The sequence below is a fragment of the Ictalurus punctatus genome, chromosome 10 (genome assembly GCF_001660625.3).
Source record: "Ictalurus punctatus breed USDA103 chromosome 10, Coco_2.0, whole genome shotgun sequence".
Taxonomy (NCBI): Eukaryota; Metazoa; Chordata; class Actinopteri; order Siluriformes; family Ictaluridae; genus Ictalurus; species Ictalurus punctatus.
In genome coordinates this window covers 9248859-9272997 of record NC_030425.2, presented here as the reverse complement: position 1 = coordinate 9272997, position 24139 = coordinate 9248859, and the positions used below count along the sequence as shown (strand labels likewise).

Below are 24139 nucleotides of genomic sequence, written 5' to 3'. Positions count from 1 at the left end.
CTTGCTCAGTTAATTTCTCTGCTCACAGTGTAAACAAATCAGTATCAGTGGCTTAAAATACTCATTTATTTTTGCTTCAATATGCTGCGCCTTTAACTGTCTCTAAATGTCATTATTTTTTACATCATCATGCAGGCAGAGGGGGAAATACTGTTTGGCCTCCCTTCACTATCAAGCTGTTTCACACAAAAACATCAAAAGTACAACGTAGCTGCGGACAATCAAAAATAAAAGCTAACATTTTAGCTTTACGTCTGCTCTTAAACCGATAAAATGGCAAAAAAAAAAAAATTCTATTTCCATTGTCTTACAGTAGTGTTTATGGAGGAAGCGATCAATTTCAAATGACATGTCATCCAGTTCTTTTCTCTATTAACAAAGTAATAACAACAGGTTAACAGAAAAATATTTATTATGTCTACTGCACATAACTTACAGCACTTCTCAGTGTCTGCTGACAAAAAAAAAAAAAGACAAATCAGGAACAAACAAAACCAAAACAAAAGGTCTAAAGAAAAAAAAGTCTGATTTTTCTAACATTGAGGGAAAATGGACGCCATTTTATAGAACTGTTTAACTTGTGATTCCAGGGCATCCGATATTTAAACGATCAGAACATAAGTTTTTCTTGCCACTTGAATTATGAAATTGAGAAAGGAGATCAAAATAAGCTTCTTTGTTTTCACATCAAAGAAGGGGGGGGGGGTTGTTTTTTTTAACAGGATGGTCATTACATAGGATAGGTTTTCGTTTTATAGCAATCGGCACCAAAAAAGAAAATGGTGTGTTAAAATGTGATTCAGTGGATGGGGAAAACAGTTATATAAAGTGTCATGTTATACATCTGGTGAGAAGAAGAAAATGATGAAAGGAAGAAAGAAAGAAAAAAAAGAAAGAAAGGAGGTATTGTGTTTGTGTTCAGTGCTGGTTTTTGACGCCCTGTGGTTTTCCAGGCTTTTTGTCTTGTGGCTGTCCACGGCCAGCACCTTGCATGCCTCTACCCCGGCCACCAAACACACCTGAGAAAAGGGATTATTATTCACCAAAATGTTGGAATGTGAGGACTCCACTTGAACAACAATGTGTAGGCAGTGCTGTTAAAGGAAAATCAACATTTTCTAAATAATACCACATCCCGGAGTGTTTTGTTCGACTTACACCACAGAAAAGTTACAATGATTACAATGTATTCATTAAAGTGCACATATGGTTTTGAAACATGCCTAAGTTTGTTTTAAAGGTTTCATGCAATAGATTTACATGCATCCAAGGTCAAAAAACACTTTAATGTGCTCATAATTTAAACTGCAGCATTACCTGTTCCCCCCCACCAGTGTCACAAACGACTCGTTAAATGATCCGTTCTAAAGGATTCGTTTTAAAGGATTCATTCTAAAGGCTTCGTTCTAAAGGATTCACTCTAAACTCCTCCTTTCAGAGAGCATACTCTGCTCTGATTGGTCAGATGTCCCAGTCTGTTGTGATTGGTCTACCGATCTCAGCGTGTGTCGAAAAGGAAACGCCCACTACCATAACGAGTCTCAGCACAGACTGTATGCGAGCGGCCGATGAAGACCAGAGGCGGGACTTTCTGTTATAAACCTACGTAGGTTAGTACAGGAAGTAAGTCTGGAATCACTAACGAGTCGTTTGAGCTGTTCAGAATCGCTTCCTTCTTTCGGGAGTCAATAACTCCATTTGTCGTGCGCTTTGATTTTTTAAACTTTGCAGACTTTTTACATTCACAATCAGCTCTATAACACACTACATGAAAGGTAATACATGAAAAACCATAATAGGTGCACTTTAATGAATGACACGTCGTGCCTTTTAACCATTTACAGTTACATCTGTAAGACATTAGTTCCTGTTATCAGTTGCGTTACAGAAGCTATAAACAGCCGTTCCCTCACTAGTCTTTTCCAGCTCTCGCTTTTTTTTAAGATAATACGAAAAAAATAATGCAGCTTGTCGTATTACTGAGGATCGTGTGGCGCGTCCACTATGTAAGTCCCTGTGAAAGAGCTGTTGCTATAGAAACGATAACGTATTAAAACAAGTGCATTATTGTAAACCTGTGATTTGAATTTCCGACAGATCTACCGTCAGAGCTCTTACAGAAACCTAATCAACTCTTTTCTGAGCAGATTTGAGAATTTGACACCACTGTGGTATAAGCACAGATAACATCATTAAACGTCATTGCGTGTGACACACGAGCTGCATCTTACCTCGGCCAGCTCCTCCTCCTCTGCCTTTTCCCTGCTGTTTATTCTGCTGCATGCCGCCCCGGCCACGGCCCTTGGACACCACCTCCTCTTTCACCATGTCGATGATTTCGTCGGGGATCCGCAGGTATTTGATCGTGCTTCCTCGGATGTAGCATTCGGGCATCCTCCAGAACTTATCTCCATCCTGCACAAACACACGCGTGTCATTCTTAAAAGTCCAACATTACGCTTCGAGCGAATCGAGTGCATCTCTTATCCGATATTCCTGTACCACCATACTGAGCAGATTATTTACCCGGGAGGTGCAGATGACTTCTCTTAAATTGATGTTCATCCAGTTGTCACAGCTGACCAGATGACCGTTGTACGTCTCCCCGTTCTTCAGCTCCACCAGCTGGAAATGGTAACGGTCATTAGTCGCACAGTGTCTTACTGCCTCTCCTAATTTCCCTACTCTGAACAACTCCTACCAGTTGACAGCTTACCCTGTAAAGCGCAGTCATCTGAACTACAGATTAATTAACGCATGTTTGCATAATCTGTCCATCAGTGCAAAGAGATGACCTCTGACCGACAAGATAAACAGGCAGCACTTCACTGAGCTCGCAGCAAAAGGGTGCAAATATCACTTCTGAGATGTGGAATCGGTACAGGTTCGAAAACTCAGATGAGCAAGTTTATATAAAATATCATGCTGCGGTGCATCTAAGCGATACATCGCCGGTCATCGTTTTCGAAGTCAGCACAATGGGCGGCTGTCGCTCAGGTGGTAGAGCCGGTTGCCCACTAATCGTAGGGTTGGCGGTTCGATTCCCGGCCCACATGACTCCACATGCTGAAGTGTCCTTGGGAAAGACACTGAACGCCAAGTTGCTCCCGATGGCAAGTTAGCGCCTTGCATGGCAGCTCTGCTCCCATTGGTGTGTGAATGGGTGAATGAGACACAGTGTAAAGCGCTTTGGATAAAAGCGCTATATAAATGTGGACCATTTACCACATTCAAAAGACGAAGTGGAAAACTGGATGCCCCCGTGTTCGTACTTTATTAGCTACAAGCTAGGCAGCTAACTCGGATGAGTGATGTATATTTTCTCTCTCAAAAGGTGAACCGTTTGCTCCGTGCTTTAGATTTAACAAACGAACATGTCTGTATGCTGATTAATCGAAAGTTAATACCGTATAAGTTATATACAGTATAACTCATCGAAAGGTAAGAAGTTGACAATGAGTGTAGCTAAGATTATATTTTATTACCCGCTGAGAAATTACAACATTAAACCCGTCATTATATCATTAAACGACACAAAGGGTCTCAGAGTGGTGTCCAGGGACCTCCATGGGATCATGAAGCACATCTATGGAGCCAGTGAGTTTTTTATTTTGTACTTTAGTTAAAGGGATCACTGGCTTATTAAAAATAATAATAATAGCTTGAAAACCCCTGTATTAGACAATTTAAAGGATTGCTACAAGCAAGTTACACATAACTGTTATCTAAGGAATCCCTAAGCGGCCATGCATTCTTTTATTTTTTTATATGGGCATAATAAAAGTTGTTTTCTGGTGATCACAGCCAATTATTACATTTATGCCGCTTATGGCGAAGACGCCAATGTGCTTGCAACACCAGTCCCATTCACAAGGCACGAGATTTTCTCGTGATAAAATGACGTCGTGGGAAAACAACCTTTATGTCATGTCGAGATCACAAAAAAAATTACAATCATGAGCAAACAAGAAAAAAAAAATAAACAATGCATGGCCGCTTAGGGCTTCCGTAGTTATCTGTACACCAGCAGGAGAGACATTGTGTGGATTAAGTGACTGCTCAGAAATGATGATAAACACTGGAATTTTCAGACACATGACAATCCTCTCCGTCCTTACCATAGGGTGGTTCTGTGCTGTTTTCAGTAAAGACAGTGGAAGCTGTAAGAAAGAAAAAACAACAACAGTCTCAGCATGACATTCCTCTTTGATCCAGCTTTAATCACTAATGTCAATACTGCTTTAATCCTTGAGTGCTGTTCAGGTCAAAATGACCAGTTTTACATTTTAACTTAAAGGGGAATCAGACTAAAAGGTAAAGGGCACTTTATGTGCTTATATGCCTGTCTGTGAAAAAGGACAAATTTGTTGCAGTACATCTACCCCTGTATGAGGGATGTTACCAAATGGTAAGTCTTTCCCACACTTCCAGAAACGCCCATTTTACGTCACAGTACTGAAACCCCTGGAATTTATTGAATGCCGTTACCAAATATGAAACGTTATTTGGTATGAACAAATAGATGTGTGGATTGGAACAGCAGGCGCACCGTCAGGCATTTACAGCGTCCGAAGTAACTGCTTTATCAGGGCGTCGGTGGTTTAAGTTAGTTTGTTTACAGTTTGGAAAACAGAACCTGCTAAATTTGTTAGAAAATAGCATCAACTTTTACAAATCCTGTCTGGAAGTCCGGCGCACTTCTCCAATTCTGAACTCAAGTTGCGGTAGCCGGTGTTCTGTCGATTTGTCCTACCTTGTCAAATTTTCCTATTGCAGCACAAAATTATAGTTATATCTCTCTATCCATCCCACCAGATCGAAAAATCCTACTGTGGGCTTCTGTTTCAGAGCTGTGACGACGTAAAATAATTCATTGTAACTTTGACAAAGATTCTTATTAGGCAATGGTAGGATGATTTTACAGTGTAAAATACCCTATCAGACCGTCCTACTGATAAAATAAACAGGAAGGATGACTTTACAGTGTAAAATACCCTATCAGACCGTCCTGTTGATATAAAATAAACAGGAAGGGTGACTTTACAGTGTAAAATACCCTATCAGATTACATGTCCACGCACAAGTAGTAAAAAAAATGACGCCGTATTGACGTGCGCATGCGCAGTAAGCCCTGGTAGGACAGTGACGGGTGGATGAAATGTCAGGACACTGGGATTGAGGAACAGTCAGGGGCAGAATTCAGGTCATGAAAATCTCCACATCCTTGTGGTTTAGGCCACGCCCACCGCGGGTTTAAATGCGGAAACAAATACAGATAGGGATATTTGAAGCACTAAACAGAAAAACACAGCGCTATATCCCAAGAATAAAACATTACAATTGAAGAACTATTAATCGACTGCTTTTTGAAAGAGAAAAAAAAAAAAAAAACAACAACACTCTGTTCCATTAACCCCATCATGTCTTTTTTGCACTCACACCTGCAGCCACCAGACTGTTCCCCAATAACACACACTCAAGGATGCTCATTTTAGAAATGGATTTTGTCTCAGGTCAATATGACTCGTAAACAGTGCATCTTGTGTTAAACAGCGAACAGAATACGCAGGGTTTAATCGCAAAGCCCTCCGCGTTAGATTACTGCCACTAGTTCACTAGCGCTAACGTTAGCTTGCTAAGTATTTGCTAACTCCATGCAAACGTGGAGTTAAGCAGCAAGTTAGCGCACATCTCAGCCACTCCAACAGATTCACAGTTTTAGATTTTACTTAACCATCGGAATCACTTGTTCTGTTTTCGCCGTGCACACTGTAACCCATGATAACCACGTAGCTAGCTAGCTAATCGCGTGTTAGCGAAGCATCTCCGGTGGATCTTGTGAATTTCCCTGAACGTCGTAAATGAATATATTTACTTACCATAGTGGCTTACTGAGAGTATAACCTATTAGTTCTTTTTAGATATAAATGTATATTTATTCGTCCTAGCTGCTAACATCAGCTACTTGCCAAATCCTCGTTATAATATAACGCGGTTTAAACCACATACTGTTCTGCGCCGCTATTTTACTTCCGGGTTATTACCACACATACCGGAAGACAACGAAATAAAAGTCCTGTGTAATAAGAGTTCTTGCGACGCTTCCAAACTCACAGAAATTAATGATTTTTTATGATGCGTTGTTTACTTGAAATAATCTTGATTGCCAAATGCATGAAATTATATGTATTAGTTTATTATTATGATATATATATATATATAAAAGAGATTGTACAGTCAATTTATAAAACAAAAACTTATGAGGGTCCTGGAACAGTTTGGCTTGGAGCTGTTTTACACGTCGCTCTTTTTTTCAGCATCTTTCCTTTCTTCTTCTGGATGGCTTCCTGAATTCTTCCCTTGAATTTCGTTTTTTCTCTTTTTATTTTGGCAAGCTCATTCTTCCTCTTCTCTTCCAAATCAGGGTCCTGTGATTTAAAAACAACTTTATGATTCACAATACAGCCAAAAAAAAAAAATGACGTGTTCTTTCATCGCTAAGCAGTTATCCTGCCACTCCTACACTATTATGCATTAAAATGAGAATTGTCCGTCCATTTCAAATAGATACTTACTTTCCCTTCAAGAATCATTTGCTTCCTTTTGTTGATTTCCTTTTTCTCATCAAAATCTGTTGCTTCCAGTTTCTTCAACAAAAAAAAAGGAAAGAAAATACAACTTCTTATACCCCTGAATGGCTTGGTTTCCCAAAACAAATAATTTAAATCAATAATCAGTCTTACAATCTCACACTGTCGTCTCGTCACGTTGACTTGGGTAAGAATCTTCAGCACCTCTTTCTCTTGAACTGGATACTCCTTCAGCTTGGCCTCTAAACAACCAAAACATCTGTTTTAGTTTAAATTGCTACTAATTACACAGTAAAGAACTGTCCATAGAACACATAGCAGTGATAACAAGTGACCGTTATAAAGAATATAATGAACACGTGAAAGAGCCTTGTACCACTACAAAAGCATTATACTGCATTTCACTGAATTGTCGTTCTTGAACATAATGATGTGCTTTGGTTGTGAACTTACGGATCTGCTCCTCAATAGCACTGATCAAATGAATGTCGTACTGTGTGACCAGTGTAATGGAAACACCATTTCTTCCTGAAATACAATACCAGGAAATTAACCAGGTGTGAATGCAAACAGTTAGAGTAAAGCCATGGCATCAGTGTGAAGAAAGATACCTGCACGTGCAGTTCTGCCTACTCTGTGAATGTAGTTTTTTGGCAACCCGGGGGTATTATGATTGATGACAACCTGCACTGTAGGTATATCCAAGCCCCTTTAGAGAAATTATGAGGAAAAGATCATTTAACAAAAAAATAAATAAAATAAAAAAATAAAAAAATAAAAAATAAAAACACATTAGGAGTGCATACACAGTGTGGCTTGAGTCTAAGGACCTACAGAGAAATGTTCTTCTGTACAGCAGTGATCATACCTGGCAGCTACATCTGTAGCTATGAGGATCTTGAAGATATTGGATTTGAACTTGGCAAGGTTCGCAAAGCGTTGTTTCTATATTACACGAAAGTAATGGTGATAAACATACATGAGGAGAAGAATCCAGAAATTCTGAATATACGTGCACAGTTCGACTGGATAATGCACACGTACCTGTTTCATCATGGAATGCAAGGCGATGGTAGGAAATTTGAACTCCCGAAGCATCATTGTGAGTATTTGGCAATTTCTAAGCAGGAATACAAAAAAAACAAAACAAAATAAAAACGAACCATCAGTCTGTTAAAGGGGAATTAGGTAATATTTGTGAAAAAAGGTATCTAACTGTAAAATGAGAGGAAGTTGAATAAGTTTTGATTGATTTTATTTCCCCTCCTTGCACCCATGTACACAAAGCTCTGCCCACACAACTTATGATGATTAAAAAATGATAACTAAAATTACCATTAGCAAGGACCATCATGACATCAGGTTCACATGCACTCCAAAATTCAACTGCTTTGTAGCCAAGTTACAACATGCAACTTCTCCTCATAATGATTCATGAGGATGTAAATGGGTGTGTCTATAAAATGACTGACAAGAAGCCAATCCAAATACAAACATTCCAGATTGGAAATCAGGTTTAAAAAGTGGGGGGGGGTTGTTTCAGCCATGTAATACACTTGTTCTAAGACAATGGCTTAAAGCATTTTTTTAATCAGTTCTATGTAATTTCCCATATTTTTTTAAATAGTAAGAAATGAAAAATATTGATTACTGCACCTTTAATTACCCATGAGCAGACCCTTATCAGACTAAAAGCTGCTTTGTACTTTTCAAGTTTGTTGAGTGTCACTGTATGATGCTAATAAAGTTTTGGTCAAATTCTGTGAATTACTGTTCTCAATTCTGATTGGTCTGAAGGTGCTGATTCATTTTCCCTAACAGCAGCTCTGATATTAGTTTCAAATTGCAAGCTCCTCCGAATATTGCAGAGTTTATTTGAATTGAATGTGACTCTTAAAAGAAAAAAAAAAAAAAAAAAAATGCAGTGCAAGAGGAATAAAACACTTTAGGACATGCTGTTTTATGAAAACAAGTAATTTAGGTGTGATAAAAGTTACCGTACTTCACATCCAGCTGCATCGCACCACTCCATCACTGATTATTTTTCTATAACGGCATTGTGTTTTATTCCTTACTCACAAAGGACAGCATTCTGCTCGTGGCTTTATTTTTTTCTTTCCGATGCATGCTGTAGGACCATTTGCATCTTTGAGATTTAGGTCCAGAATTCCTGACACTGCCAGAACTCACTTGTCAGATGCTAAATCTCTGATGAACACACCATATTAAGTGATCTAAGACAAATCAATTTTGACTCACAACCAAGTCATTTGCAATATCCTTCTGCAAAAGCTCGATCAAGTTGAAAAATTATACAGCCTTAATTAAGATCATTAATACTACTTGAAGTCTTACTTGCATGTGTTGGTGAAAACCATGATAGACCAGTCATCGTGTTCATCTTGGAATTTTTGGATAAGATTCACCAGGTACGCATCTTTGACTTTCTCGGGCGTTAAGATGTATCGCTGGTCTAGCTCTTCCACTGTTCGCACTCTGGAGAGGAGGGAGGAAATTATCGAGTGTTACAAAAGTCTGTGAGCGGTGCGAGAACGAACGAAACGGCTTCACTAATCTTACATATTAAAGTAGGTTTTTGAATGAGAGATCGACTCAATACTTCAGCCTGTAGCCATAACATAAGAGAGTCTTTGTTTAAAATTCAAATCGTTCAAGTTCTAACTGGAACAGAGCTTAGGAGGGTAAATCTCGCTGCATTAACAAACCATCAGTGCAGTGTATGTTTGTAATAATCTGATGGTCAGTAAATATACACTATATGGCAAAAAGTTTGTGAACACATGACCAGTCACATGTGCTTTTTGAACATTCCATTCCAGATGCAGTGTTCATTCAGCCACAAGAGCATTACTGAGGTCAGGCATTAATAGGTGGAATTAATTATTATTCATTTAAAAGAAGGCATAAAAGACAGAACTATCGGTATCGGGTATCGTTATCAGCCGAGATCACTCTGAATAATTGGTTATCGGCTGAGAAATGTAGTATTGGTGCATCTCTAAAAAATAAAATAAAGTTTTCAACAAGTGCGTTGAGGTGATGCTTCCTTAATAATAATAATAATAAACTTTATTTTATAAAGCGCCTCTAAAAGCAGCTTCTCAAACCGCTGTACACAAGAAAAGCAGTACACAGAAAAATAAAACATAAAAGTTCATAAGAACAACATTAATAAGAAGAAGACGACATCAGCAGTCAAATGCAAGTTTATAAAAGTGTGTCTTAAGTTGAGCTTTAAAAATGCCAAAGGTCTGAGCTTCCCCGAATTCAGGAGGAAGAGAGTTCCAGTAAACAGTAAAGAGAGTTCCTTACTCGGATTTGTGCTCCCAGAAGAAAGGCTTGTTCATAGCAATGCTCTTGAGTTCCTGCAGCGTGTCTGTCAGCGTCGCACTGAAAAGCAGCGTTTGCCGTTTCGCCGGTACAATACTGAGAATAACTTCTAGGTCCTTAGTGAAATCTGTGCAGCCCTGCTCCAGCAAACGATCTGCCTCATCCAGGATCTATTGAGAAAACCACATCCATAGCAACATTTATATTTATTCATTTAGCAGAGTCTTTTATCTAAAGCGACTTACAAATGAGGAAATACAAGCAAAGCGATATATCAAGCGGAGAACAATACAAGTAGTGCTACAGTACAAGATTTATAACTGAGTTCTAGATATCAACATTTAAGTTCTTCTTGATTAGAGAAACCTTATAGATATTAATAAAAGTATCCGGATATGAATGTATGTGCGACAGCTGTTTTCTTACCAGGAATCGGAGTCTCTTCATATCAAACGTGTCCGAACTTCGAATGTGATCTGCTAATCTCCCAGGTGTAGCGACAACAACGTGGGGCTTTTTGGAAAGCTCCAAACCCTGAGTCACCATGTCTTTTAGAAACAGGAGCACAGAGTGATGTACAATTATTGATTGTGTCTGATTTTATTTATTTATTTATTTTTAAAGGGATGTACACAACTGTCTTGCTGTTTATTAAATGTCCAAATCTGGCTTTTCATATTCTTTACGTTAACTGTGTTTAGGTTTAGTTTTCAACCATACCCATTCCTCCAACAATGATACAGTCTCTCAGTCCCAGAGGCTTTCCCAAAGCTCTAAACTGTTCAGCTATCTGATAAGCCAGTTCCCTGAGGAGTCAAGAACGAAACATAAACACAAAGTGTGGCATATAGTGATTGTATTATTTTATACTAGGTTAACAACTTCTTGTGTGACTTTATAGCAAGGATTAATTTAAATGTTAACTGAATAAAGATAATCAACCTTGTAGGCGTTAACACCAAACAGAAGATGCCGTAGGGATCTTCAGATAACTTCTGCAGCACCGGAAGCACAAATGCTGCTGTTTTTCCGCTTCCAGTTTTTGCACAGCCCATACAGTCTCGACCTTTATTTCCAGCATAAAGACAGCAAATTAACACACATATTACTCACTTCACTCATTTTACTCTCATTCACTCACTCACGCACTTACTACTCTTTCACTCACTCCTCATTCACTCACTTTACTCATTTTACTCTCTCACTTTACTCATTCACTCACTCACTCAACTATTTCATTCACTCACTTTACTCTTTCTTTCACTCACTCACTCCTCATTCACTTTACTATTTCATTCACTCACTTACTCCTCACTACCTCACTTTACTCATTCACTCACTCACTACCTCACTTCACTCACTCACTCACTCACTCACTCACTCACTGTTGTGAAAAGCAAAAACACAGAACCCACCTTCCAAAATAGCTGGCATGCAATTTTCTTGCACCGGGGTCGGTCGGGTGATACCCATCTGTTTACACTGATCAACTAGCCACTCGGACAGGCCAAGAGACGCAAACGCTGCCATTCTGAATTAGTCGAAAATTATCACAATAACCTAAACTATTAGGGTGGTTGTTACCAAACGCAAACCCATGAACAGTATAGATATTTCTGCCTTATATTCAAGAGCGCTGTAATCCATATACCCTCGTGGAGCTATCAGTACGGCGCGTCCGTTCTACGTCATAAAACTGCGTCCCGACGCCTAGCGGCATACCACTCTACCGCAGAGAATAGAGAATGACAAAATAAAAGTTAACTTGTTATTAATTTAAGGATATATTCAAGAATTCAGTATTTAAATATATAATATTTGCCACTCTATCCCTTGTTCCCAACGATATTCCAATGTTGTGGTATCATTAACAGCTGTCGGGATGCGTTCCCTCTACTATGATTGATAAATTTAGGGATAGCAGGCTAAAATATACACAGGGCTTACTTGTTGTGAGTAAACAAATCAGCAGTATGAATTTGACAGATGTATGAGCTTTATTTCCCCCAACCTATCCCGATGAGGAAGCGGAGTTATACACAACACCTGTACATCCAGTCTCTTTCTGTTTTGAGATTTATAGGAGTTTATACTGACCAATCACCGGACGAGTTGGGTGCGCACGCTCAGCAAATCCTAAAGCAGGAGGCGGGACTTGTCAGAATAATAATTGGAAATTGTAACGTTAAAGAAGGAATTATAGAGCTAAAAAAAAAAAAAAAAATGTTGTCTATACTTTAACTACCGGCTATGTTTTCATCCAAAAATGTAAGGGAAAAAAAGTTTGTTTGTTGACATTTGGAAATAAATTTCATGGTGAGATATGTGTATCGGATTCTGCGCAGAGTCAAGGCGACTTGAACACTCCCAAAACTTCATAGCATTACGTAGTCATGCGGTTCTGTGTATAGAGAGAGAGAGAGAGAGAGAGAGAGAGAGAGAGAGAGAGAGACTCACACACACACACACACACACACACAGGTGGCTTGTATAAAGCAGGTGATCCGTTTGACTTTGTTTCGGTATTAATGCATAGTACATTTGTCTAATTTGATGATAGACTGATAGACACAGGACTGATAAAGCTCAAGTTTGCATCCATCGTGGACTGAGACACCCTGAAGTCTTGCATCTGATTGTATCTGAAGAGCATCTTCATCTAGAAATATGCGTGCACACTTGATTGGCACGATTTGCAGTCCATGTGCGCAGAGAGGTTGTTTAATCTCTGCATGATGTCCTTTACTGAGCACGGCGGGTTCAAACATGGCGGAGTTGGATGGTGGGGAACTCTCTGCGAGTCGTTCACAGAGCAGGTAACGATGCTTCCCACCAAGTTTACAACAACAAAACACTGACTTTCTCCAGCTAGGTGCCTGTTAAGAGTCTGTGCCCTGTAGCTGTAATGTTATTGCTCTAACACGTCCAATATATCACCTATTGTTTGTTAAGTAGGCTTGGAGCAAATCTAATTACTGACTACTTACACTGAGAATGTTTTTAACAACTAAATGTTTTTAACAAGTTAAACGATTGCTTTTGATTATTTTTTAACAGTTTTATTTTTAATTAAACCAGAATTATGCAGTGTCTTGAGGCGAAAAGGTGTCCTATGCTTATACTTATGCTGCCTTCAAGTGCAGTGGGAATAATTGTGAATACCAGTTCCTGACCTAAAAGTTCAAAAACAAACGTCCCTTCAACTGCTATCTTAGACAGTCATTTAACACCCGAGTTGTTACCATTTTATCATGACTAAATACTGGGTGTCTTACATCATATTCCATTGGTTTCATTATATACTTTATACAATGCATGGGAATATTAAGAAGACGCCAAAATGAATTAAGCTAGCTGTATGTATTGTCGAGTGGGAAACATAAGTAATCGGAAAGAACTTGAAGGAAGCATTAGTTCTGGATTCATCTACAGTTAAGTCTATAAAAAGAATGCTACAACTATACAAACAAGTATCCTGTTGTAATAAATGGTATGTCAAAATTAGGGATGTGACACCAATATTTAAAATAAAATAAAAAATAAGTGCTTATCAATACCAAAACTGATAGAGAAATGAATAATGTACTTTGTGTTAGTCAAAAAGGAGTGGCATGGAAGTTTTTGTTTAGCTCTTTTTTTTATTGGTTACTTCCGTGTGCTGCTAGCAATGAAATACCCGTGTTGAGTTTTACGTTTAAGATGTTATGGTGTTTAAACTGTACCTTTTAATAGAGAGAGTGAGGATGCCCTGAGGAGTGGGAAAAGGGAAAGGAAGCGTATGTGGCTCAGTGCTCGCAGAACTGAAGTACTCTCACGTGTGACCGATTCTCTGCTCCTTTGCTTCACTGTCTTCACATCTACGAATAGCTTTGTGTGATGGCAGTTCACATCACCTTGTGCTCATTTTAACAACCGTACTTGCTGACACTGTGCCACATACTCGGTGTAGCTGTCCTTGCTCTCTCTATTAAAGATGCCGGTTAAAATGCCATAAGACATCTTGCACTACAACAACATACACTAGACCACATAGTACTAGTTCACATAGTACTAGATCACATGGTTTGAAGCCTTTTTTTAATGAGTGTAAGGAAACAAGTAGGTTATGAGATTGATGCCTGATACCAGTATCGGTATTGATGAATCCCTAGTAGGGGTCGACAGAGAGTGGATATTACAGATACCTATAACTAAGGTGGGCAGTACCTGCTGATAACCGATTAATCAACCCATAGGTTTTTTTTTTTTTAAATTCATACTGACTGAAAACAACACTCAAAGTAAAATATTGCTGAAATTTATTACAAAAATAAACAGTACTGATTGTAGCAAGAAAATGTACTGTACCTTTAAATGAAAAATATCATATAAACAATATCATATAAAGATTAATACATATTAATAATATATGCAGCCAAACTGAACCAAAAAGTAACACTTCAAATAAAAAATAAAAATGGAGACCTCCAAAATGAATCCAAAAACACTTCAAATAACACAACAAAATTTGGCAGTGATGGTTTTATTTCGTCTTTATCGAGTGTGGATTTTTGACAATAACCAGTAGTTCCAACAATTGGGTACCGGTGGTGAATAATGGGCAAAAACTCTCCATTGGGCGACCTCCAATTCCAAGTCAAAATAGTAACTGCTGCTCTGGTTAGAATAGTGTTATTGTGTGCTACAGTGTGTCCCCAAGTTTCCATTCATAGGGGACCGTTTTCCAGCACCACATCAGTTGTTCCTTCGTCAGTGGATGTTCGTGGACGTCTCGGTTGGTCCACAACACTTCCGGTCTTTTTGAATTTGTTAATAAGTTTGGTATCAGTGTCGTGAGTGTCGTGAATGTGTGCTTGCCATGTTTCCTGTTAAAGTCCATTGCAATTTCCCGATCCAGCCTTGAGAATGATTTCAATACGTTCTGCTTTTGTCAGACACATTCTTAAAGGTTATCTGGGGGGGAAAAATAAAAAAATTATATATGTGTGTGTGTGTGTGTGTGTGTGTTAATTTCCCCCTATGTATCAAGACTTTTGGGACATTCTCTAGTTAGTTCTGTATTATAGAACTGGTTATTAATAGCACGTGACCATGATTTCATGCTGCATTTAGGAATATGGATTTATTCACTATTATACTACAAGTTTCAGACCTCCTTTTAAGGACTCCTGTTGGTTCTTGCTATGATTTGCTGTACTTTGGTTTCCATATCAAAAGAGGTTATATATTTGTTGCTGTGGGATTACTTCCTGTTTTCCATGATTATTTCCGGTTTGATAATATATTCTGATTTTATGGGTAATGGATACATCATTTATTCATTTTAAGATCAATTCAATTTAATGTGATTATGTAACTACCTTTGCTCACTTCTGATGTACATGTATCTGTTCCTTGGATCATAATGTCTTGTCCTTGCCCATGTCTTTCTTTTATCTTAGCCATGGACAGTAATTATGTGGTCTTATATCTATGTGTCTTCTTGCACGTCCACATCAGTATAAAAAGGTCTGCTGTGTCCAACTTTTTGTCTTGATTACTGAACGCCCATGTCTTTTCTTTTTTTTTTCTTTCTTTTTTTTTTTTTTTTTTGGGGGGGGGGGGGTGTATCCTGGCTCTTGGTCTCCTGATTCTTTAGTCATCTTACTTCTGATGGAACTGGAGCGTTTTGATGTTCATCCAGAAAGATTTCCAGCAATACGTAATATACTTTGGATGAATAATTAAAAAGAAAGCGCAGTTGCAGGTGTCACGTTGGTTGGCGCTTAGAAACTAGAGAGCCTGTTGCTGGGGAGTCGGCACAAACAGAGTAGCGAGAAGCTCTGTTCATGCACGTTCCTATAGAGTGGCTGGTGTCGTGTGTGTGTGTGTGTGTGTGTGTGTGTGTGTGTGTGTGTGTGTGTGTGTGTTCTTGAGTTTGATGGACTACCTTGCCAGAGACTGGGATTCGCGTGCGGTAAGAGATGAAAGACCTAAACTCTTTCTTCTTTTTTTTTGCAGCATGGCCAACAATAAGAACAGCACCCTTCGCTGCACATTCTCAGCTCCCAGTCACAGTAACTCACTTCTTAGGGGGCTTTCTGCACTGCGAGACCAAGGCCAGTTACTGGATGTAGAACTCACAGTCAACAACGAATGCTTCCAGGTGCACAAAGCAGTGCTGGCATCCTGCAGTGACTACTTTAGGTGAGGATTCTTTTGATAAGGAAATGTAAAATGCTAGATATTGTCTTGAGTCACAGTAACTCAACAAAAGGGAATTTGATCTACTTTCCTGGAATGTAATATGCTTCAATCAATAATTAAGGCAGTGAAGCACAAAGCCATGCTTTGCGGGGAAACAATCTGATAAATAAATGTTGACCAAGCAATTTTATGGTGCATGAACCTGTGTATTATAACGGCAGTTGTAATGTTTGTTTGTCATTTGGAGTTTGCTGAAACAGAATATGCTTCAATTATTAATTTAGGAACTTATCGAGCGCTTCCTCTGCTAATGGTTTGAGTCATCAAATTATATGGATACACTCACTTTATTGTGAAATGTTTTGAGTGAAAGTTTTCAGAGGAATACAACTTTGTATTTATTGTAAAACAATGGTGCCACATGATTCATGTTTTTCATTCATTCATTCATTCATTCATTCATTTATTTATTTATTTATTTTAGAGCCATGTTCACTGGTGGGATGAAAGAATCAAACCAAGCAACAATTGAGCTTAAGGGCTTGTCTGCACGTGGCTTAAAACACATCATCGATTTCGCCTATAGCTCGGAGGTCACGCTCGACCTCGACTGCATCCAGGATGTGCTTGGGGCAGCGGTCTTCCTTCAGATGGTGCCAGTTGTGGAGCTCTGTGAAGAGTTCCTGAAATCAGCCATGAGCGTCGAGACTTGTTTGAACATCGGTCAGATGGCTGCCGCCTTCAGCTTGTCCTCTCTGAAGGAATCCGTGGACGCGTTCACGTTCCGTCACTTCCTGCAGATTGCCGAAGAGGAGGATTTCCTGCATATCCCCATGGAACGGCTGGTGTTTTTCCTGCAGAGCAACAAGCTGAAGGGATGTACCGAGATTGATTTGTTCCACGCGGCCATCCGATGGCTTCGGCACGATGACTCGCGCCGTCCTGCAGCGAACGAGGTGCTGCGGCATGTGCGCTTCCCGCTCATGCGCTCCTCTGAGCTGGTGGACCGTGTGCAGACTGTGGACATCATGGTGGAGGATGTGTTGTGCAGGCAGTACCTACTTGAGGCCTTTAATTATCAGATACTTCCTTTTCGCCAGCACGAGATGCAGTCCCCTCGCACCGTCATTCGGTCAGATGTTGTCTCGCTTATTGCTTTCGGTGGCACACCGTACACTGACAATGACCGTACAGTGAGCTCAAAGGTGTACTGCCTGGCTGAAAGCACGGCGAGGCAGTTCAAGGAGCTGACCGACATGGAATCAGGCTGCAGCCACGCCTGTGTTTCCGTTCTCGACAATTTTGTTTACGTGGTGGGGGGCCAGCATCTGCAGTACCGTAGCGGTGAAGGCGCTGTGGACATCTGTTTCCGATACGATCCCCATCTCAACCAGTGGTTGCGCATCAGGCCGATGCAGGAGAGCCGCATTCAGTTCCAGCTCAACGTACTGCAAGGACAGCTGTATGCCACCGGGGGGCGCAACAGATCCGGCAGCCTTTCATCTGTTGAATGTTACTGCCCCAAGAAAAACGAATGGACGTACGTGGATTCGCTAAAGAGAAGGATATGGGGTCACGCAGGGGCAACATGCGGAGATAAACTTTATATCTCCGGGGGATATGGGGTTTCCGTGGAGGATAAGAAGTCTCTTCATTGCTATGATCCAGCCACAGACCAGTGGGATTTCAAATGCCCAATGAATGAGCCACGAGTGCTGCATGCCATGATCAGTGTAAATGAGCGTGTCTATGCTCTTGGAGGAAGAATGGACCACGTGGACCGCTGCTTCGACGTTCTTGCCGTGGAATATTACGTTCCGGAGACGGATCAGTGGACCACGGTTAGTCCGATGCGTGCAGGCCAGTCTGAGGCAGGCTGTTGCTTATTGGACAGAAAGATTTACGTTGTCGGAGGATACAACTGGCATCTGAATAACGTCACGAGCATCGTCCAAGTCTATAACACCGAAATGGACGAGTGGGAGAGGGATCTGCACTTCCCAGAATCCTTCGCTGGAATTGCTTGTACACCTATAATACTGCCACAAACTGCCACACAGAGGTGACTTCCTTAGCTGGAAAATGTGAGGTGATATTACACAAGGCTATTTTTGTTTGTTTGTTTATATATTTAAACCCCCGTTCCTTCAAATAGTTGCATTTTGGTTTGACATGTTCGAGTAGAAATCTGTTGAGTGACTGTAAACCTGCCGAGAGAGCCGAACTCATGATTATAGTTCTCTTTCTGCTGATGTAGGTGTCGAATACTTGGCATATGCACAATTCATCAGCTGTTGTTTTGAAAGCCTAAAGCCTACATGTATTAGCGCTCTAATATGTACATCCCCATCCGTCTCGGATGGGATGGGCAAAACGGGCAGTGTACTTCACAAAAAGAAAGACCTCAACAAAAAGAAGAACCCTTGCAGAACACGCAGTCATGGCTACATTAATGTTTTTCTAGAACTGTCTGAACCGCCAGGAGTACAGAATTTTTTTGAGAGGACTGAGAGCCAAAGACGACTCCCTGATGCTACAGGATTTACATTTAAGGCATTTGGCAGATGCACTTATCCAGAAGGACCTCCATACTGAGCAGTTGAGGGTCTTGCTCAAGGGCCCAGCAGTGGTTGACGGTGTTGGGATTTGAACACGCAACCTTTCAATCAGTAGTCCAGTGTTTTTAACCATTGAGCTACCACTGCCCCTGGTCTTCAACAATACACAATCCCTTGTTCCAGACCTCACTTTAGCGCTCTAGTATTATGTTGTGCATCAGTGAATTGGTCTCATAGTTAGTGTGTTTGGGCTTTTTTTAAAGAACTATTTACAGTAAGGTTTATATAAACACCACTTCCTTAAAATGTATTGTTACTTACTTTGAAATAATATAATACACTTTTGCAGTTGCATGGCAATGTAGTGCAGTGCGTAGTGTTGTCACCTCACAGCTCCAATTTCCCGATTTCAATTACTGTCTGTACGGGTTTCCTCTGGGTTCACCAGTTTCCTCCCAGCTCCTAAAAGCATGACCATGCTAAATTTCCCCGAAGTGTGAATGTGTGCATGGTGCCTTGTGATGGACTGGCATCCCTTCCAGAGTGTATTCTCACCTCATGCCTAGTGGCTCCAGATCCACTGCACTGTGGGTGTTTGCATGTTCTCCCCGTGCTGCGGGGGTTTCCTCCGGGTACTCCGGTTTCCTCCCCCAGTCCAAAGACATGCATGGTAGGCTGATTGGCATGTCTAAAGTGTCCGTAGTGTATGAATGGGTGTGTGAGTGTGTATGTGATTGTGCCCTGCGATGGATTGGCACCCTGTCCAAGGGTGTACCCCGCCTTGTGCCTGATGCTCCCTGGGATAGGCTCCAGGTTCCCCGTGACTCTGAAAAGGATAAAGCGGTAGAAGATGGATGGATGGATGGATGGATGGATGGTTTTGGGTTGCCTTTATAAAATAGACCTGGCAACCCTGTCAAACAGAGCATAAATAATCAAAGAACAGCAGTGGTGGTGAAAGATGCACAAATGCATCAGAGAGAGTGGTTTTCTTTGTGAAAGAAAGTGAAGCGACCTAGTAATTCATGCTGCTGTTTTCACAAATACAACACCCAATTCCAAAAAAGTTGGGACGCTGTGTAAAATGTAAATAATTTGCAAATTTCATAAACCCATATGTTATTCACAATAGAACACATAAAACATATTGAATGTTTAAACTGAGGAAATGTACCATTTTAATGAAACAGCCGTTTCTTTTTACGAACACTTTTCCAGCCTTTGGTTGCACCGTTTTTGCCCCAACTTTTTTGAGACGTGCTGCGGCCATCAAATTCAAAATGACCTTACTTTCTTTCTTAAAATGGCCCTTTTCCTCAGTTTAAACATTCGATATGTATTCTGTGTTCTATTGTGAATGACATACGGCTTTATGAGATTTGTATATCATTCCTTTCTGTTTTTATTTACATTTTACACAGCATCCCCACTTTTTTTGGAATCCGGGTTGTACAAACAGACGGATGAATTAGGAATCGAACAACGTCCTCTTGTGTCCACTGATGCACGCAGCTATCTAATATTTGGACCAATCCCAAAGTGATGTCTGAAACAAAAATCAGTGTTTGGTTCTGTTTCCCAGCTTGCGCCCGTTCAAACATTCTCACTCCGAATATTCCTTCTTGCTTTGACGCCTCTGTTTTTGTTTGAAACATACCGCCGGTTTAAAGGCTTGCAAGACTTCAGAGAGTTGCTTTATAATGATGGTTGATGTACACCATGCAGCGTCTCTGAAAACCTTCTTAATGAAGTGACTTAGTGACTGGTTTATCCTGATTCTCCTTTATAAAGAGAAGTGTTTACTGTTCTCCAAACCCTTTCTGCAAAGACATCGTTAACATAGAAAGCTCTGAAGTAGTTTCTCGACTCGTTAGCACTTCTGGGGATGTATGTACAAATGGAAAATGTGTCCCTTCAGGCTAAATGTGCATTTAATTTACTTAAATCATTTATGTAGATGGTTTATCTTTGATACTTAAATGTGCTAAGCACAATACGACTCCTATCCATCCTTCGAGAACATCCAGTTCCTAGGTGCGATTTACATAATTCTCCTTCGGTCTTTTTTGTAATCTCTTAGAAAGTCCGTAAGCACACCAGATTCATTTCATAATGCACTTTATACCTGACAAACTGAATACAGCACTGCAAAATCCAAGTGCCGACTGCGGTTAGTACTTTCACTGTGATATTATATCTTAATGGAGGAGCTTAATGGATTAACAGAATGTCTCGTCGTAATGCTAGTGCTGAGGGCACTGACCTACGAGATCACAAAGCAAAATCCTGTCATGATGTAAATAAGTGTGTGAGGACCGAGGAAGACCGAATCGGCATGTTTCTCTCTTTATTTGAATGTATAATGATCACCACGGTCTTAAGGACTGCAACAACACTGGCTGCTGCAGAGAAGTATTTTCTAGATTTTGTTTGTTCTGTACAGTTTGTATCGATTAAGGCACATGCTTACATTTGTACACAGTTTGTGGCTTCATGACTTGCTATCTACTGTTAAACACATGGCTCAGGATGTGTATAGGGCACAAGATCTTGGCTACACACACTGCACAAAGGTTTGAAGGCAATCCTAGTAGACTGATTTGAGTTCGAGAAAACATGTGAAGTGAATTTAATATAATGAGAGACTTTTATTTATTTAAGCACTCTTTTGATTTCTCTCTGCTAGTATGTTATTGCACGAGTATTATCTTTTTTGTTTATCACTAGCCATATTCCATTGAAGCACAATACCAGAACGAAGTAGCAAGTTTTCATTGTGAATCTTCTTCGTATTACCCGAACATCGCTCTAAATTAAGTTCGATGCTTCCTGGCTTTGCAGAAAAGTGGGTCCCATTTCCTGGATCTGATCAAGACATGAGTGAATTAGTTGAATTGGTTCTACAAGAATTTGTTTATTTTATTTATTTATTTATTTATTTTAAATGTAGCACCATTTCAGATTTGTTCCACTACTTTTGTTGTTCAGTCCCTCCAGGATTTCGCGATCGCAGAAACGAACGCAAAATCAAGTAAACTCGCCCAATTTTCAGAGGAGCTTGCAATTTTTCAAAACTACCACAGATTTTCCACAGGTTTGTGCCAAGACGCGCCACGTGACTTCATCACAACGCGCACTCAGCCAAAGCCCTCTTCAATTCACAATTTGTGATATTGCTATTTTGGTAATAGTAGTTTTACACACACACACAAAAAAAAAAACACACAAGCACAAAAACTGAACAAATTGCTTTGCAGATTTTGAAAAAAGTCGCCGCAAATTCAAGCATTTTTGGCCACAACCATAACAAAAAAAAAAACCTCTGAGAAATCCTGTATGGACTGAAGGTGCTGATGTTTTTGTTTAATGTAGCGACAAGGACTTGCTGCAAGGAGTTAAATATCAGCGGAAGACACTCCTGTTCATTATGTAAAATTTTCATATCCTGCATTTACTTTTCTTCTCTTGGGTCAATTAAATCCATGTCTTTGTCTCTGTAAATGTGTATGTGTGTTGTATCGTGTGTATATTGTGTACGTACTAAATCGTCACAATCACAATATGCATTCACTTTAAAAGGAACACCTGTACACGGGCCAGTTCATGAAGCAGCAGTGCAGTGCGTAAAATGCTTACAGATACAGGTCAAGAGTTTCAGTTAAGTTCATGTTCATGTCCTGCATCAGAAAAGGGGGGGTTGAATCTGATCTCATGACTTTGATCTGATGTGATCTGCTGCAATTGTAGTCCATCTGCATCGACGTTCAACATGTGCATATTGACCTGAGCATTTTTTTGCTCAGTATAGTAAAGAGTGGCTGTTTGAGTTACTGTAGCCTTTCTGTCAGCTTGAAACAGTCTGGCCATTCCCCTCTCACACGTTTCTCACCAACCAGGTGTTTCCACCCACAGAATTGATGCTCATTGGATGTTTGTTGTCCCCCCGCCCCGCCCCGCCCCCACCCCGCCTGCGCAACTGTAGAGACTGGTGTGGCTGAAAAACCCAGGAGATCAGCAGTTTCTGAAATATTCATCCCGTTTGGCGTCATACCAGCAACAATCCCACAAAAGTCACCTGATTACACCTCTTATTCAAAATCTAATGTTTGATGTGAACGTCACCAAAAGCTGCAACCTATATCTGCATGACTTTACGCATTACATTGCTGTCACGTAATTGCATAAAGGTACATGTGTTCCTAATAAATTGGTCGGTGAGTGCATCTCTCGATTTTGTGCTGCTGTAATCCATTTTAATGTTTGTCAAGAACATCGTCTCAGGCTTTCCTGTTCTTCCTCTGGATACTTCCCATATTGAGCAAGTATTACTCTTAATTAAACACAAAGAATGTAGTTAAAAGCCTCAAATATTATTCCTTTCCCCCATATTTCTGTGTGTACATACCGTATTGCGGTGTTCCATAACGATAGACGTTAGCATGATGTATAATGTGCTTTGTGGTCTGTATTAATGCCATGTCATTCGCAGTGAAAGATGAGCTATGCTTGTATAATGGTTTAAGCTGTTGAATGTACACTCCTCCGTAGAACTTTGATTCTGACTGCCGTCCTTTTTGTTTTAGTTTCTTTGTGAGATCATTTTTACGTTTGTTCCAATTTTGCTGTACCAATTTATAGTGACTTTTACTAATAACATTCTTCATTTAATAAACAAGAAATGGTGAGATTTGTGCCTTACCTCCCATGTCAGTGTGTATTACTTACCAGCCATAACAAGTTTCAAAATGCTGACCAGCAATCGTTCCTGGGTTTCTGAAACGTAGAGGAAACATCATTTTGCTGCTCCTCTATAGGTGCAGTTTGTAATATTTAAAAGTATTTCTAAACCTGTAATCATCCTACAATACATTTTTTTTTTTTAAAGATACCTTTTAGATTAACAGTTAAGTGGATTTGGCTTATTTCTCTTCAGAAATGAGCTCAGCACCAAGATGGACCAGAACGTCTCAGCTCAGCTGTTTTTCCTTAGAAGGTGATTCATGAGGCGTAAGTGATTTCAATAGAAGCCCCAGTCACAAGCAAGTTAATGCAATTTAACAGGAATTTAGAAGGAACAGGATTTTGTGTGAGCGCAAGCCAGAGTCGAAATCCTGGGAAGAAGGAGACGACAGCGTTCCAGCAGGACTTTAATTGGTTATTACTGTTTATTGTGTGAACGAAAGCCAGGAAGTTACTGGGTATGATGCACTGACTAAAATTTTCAGGCTGCTTATTTAAAACATTTGCAAAGTGAATCCGGTTCAAGCTCCTCCAAATATCACAGAGTTTGCTTGATTTTGTATTCATTTCTGCAACTGATGGAAGGAAAGCCTATGTTAATAAAGGACAAAATGTCTGGAGGGGGAAAAAAACAAACAATTAAGAAACGGTGGAGGAAATTCTTTGTCAGGATTGATCCTTTATCAGCACTACCTTTTATAAATCACTTGCACA

The 24139-nt window shown here is 39.9% G+C and overlaps 3 protein-coding genes across 3 annotated transcripts; 1 reads left to right on the top strand and 2 right to left on the bottom strand.

Annotated features, from left to right (window-relative positions):
- Window positions 1-394: 394 nt before the first annotated feature.
- On the bottom strand, window positions 395-6054 carry lsm4 (LSM4 homolog, U6 small nuclear RNA and mRNA degradation associated). The gene is made up of 5 exons (XM_017478603.3): window positions 5880-6054; window positions 4119-4160; window positions 2527-2625; window positions 2232-2415; window positions 395-1019 (listed from the first exon to the last, which is right to left on the bottom strand). Exons 1-5 carry the CDS (start codon window positions 5880-5882, stop codon window positions 919-921), a joined length of 429 nt encoding a protein of 142 aa, XP_017334092.1. The 5' UTR covers window positions 5883-6054; the 3' UTR covers window positions 395-918.
- Window positions 6055-6175: 121 nt separating this feature from the next.
- On the bottom strand, window positions 6176-11991 carry ddx49 (DEAD (Asp-Glu-Ala-Asp) box polypeptide 49). Its single transcript, XM_017478601.3, has 13 exons — window positions 11357-11991; window positions 10884-11007; window positions 10662-10747; window positions 10368-10489; window positions 9924-10111; window positions 8946-9086; window positions 7635-7710; window positions 7459-7535; window positions 7202-7299; window positions 7044-7118; window positions 6744-6832; window positions 6576-6647; window positions 6176-6428 (listed from the first exon to the last, which is right to left on the bottom strand). Exons 1-13 carry the CDS (start codon window positions 11469-11471, stop codon window positions 6258-6260), a joined length of 1434 nt encoding a protein of 477 aa, XP_017334090.1. The 5' UTR covers window positions 11472-11991; the 3' UTR covers window positions 6176-6257.
- Window positions 11992-12255: 264 nt separating this feature from the next.
- On the top strand, window positions 12256-23383 carry klhl26 (kelch-like family member 26). Its single transcript, XM_017478604.3, has 3 exons — window positions 12256-12757; window positions 15942-16127; window positions 16612-23383. Exons 1-3 carry the CDS (start codon window positions 12708-12710, stop codon window positions 18191-18193), a joined length of 1818 nt encoding a protein of 605 aa, XP_017334093.1. The 5' UTR covers window positions 12256-12707; the 3' UTR covers window positions 18194-23383.
- Window positions 23384-24139: the final 756 nt, after the last annotated feature.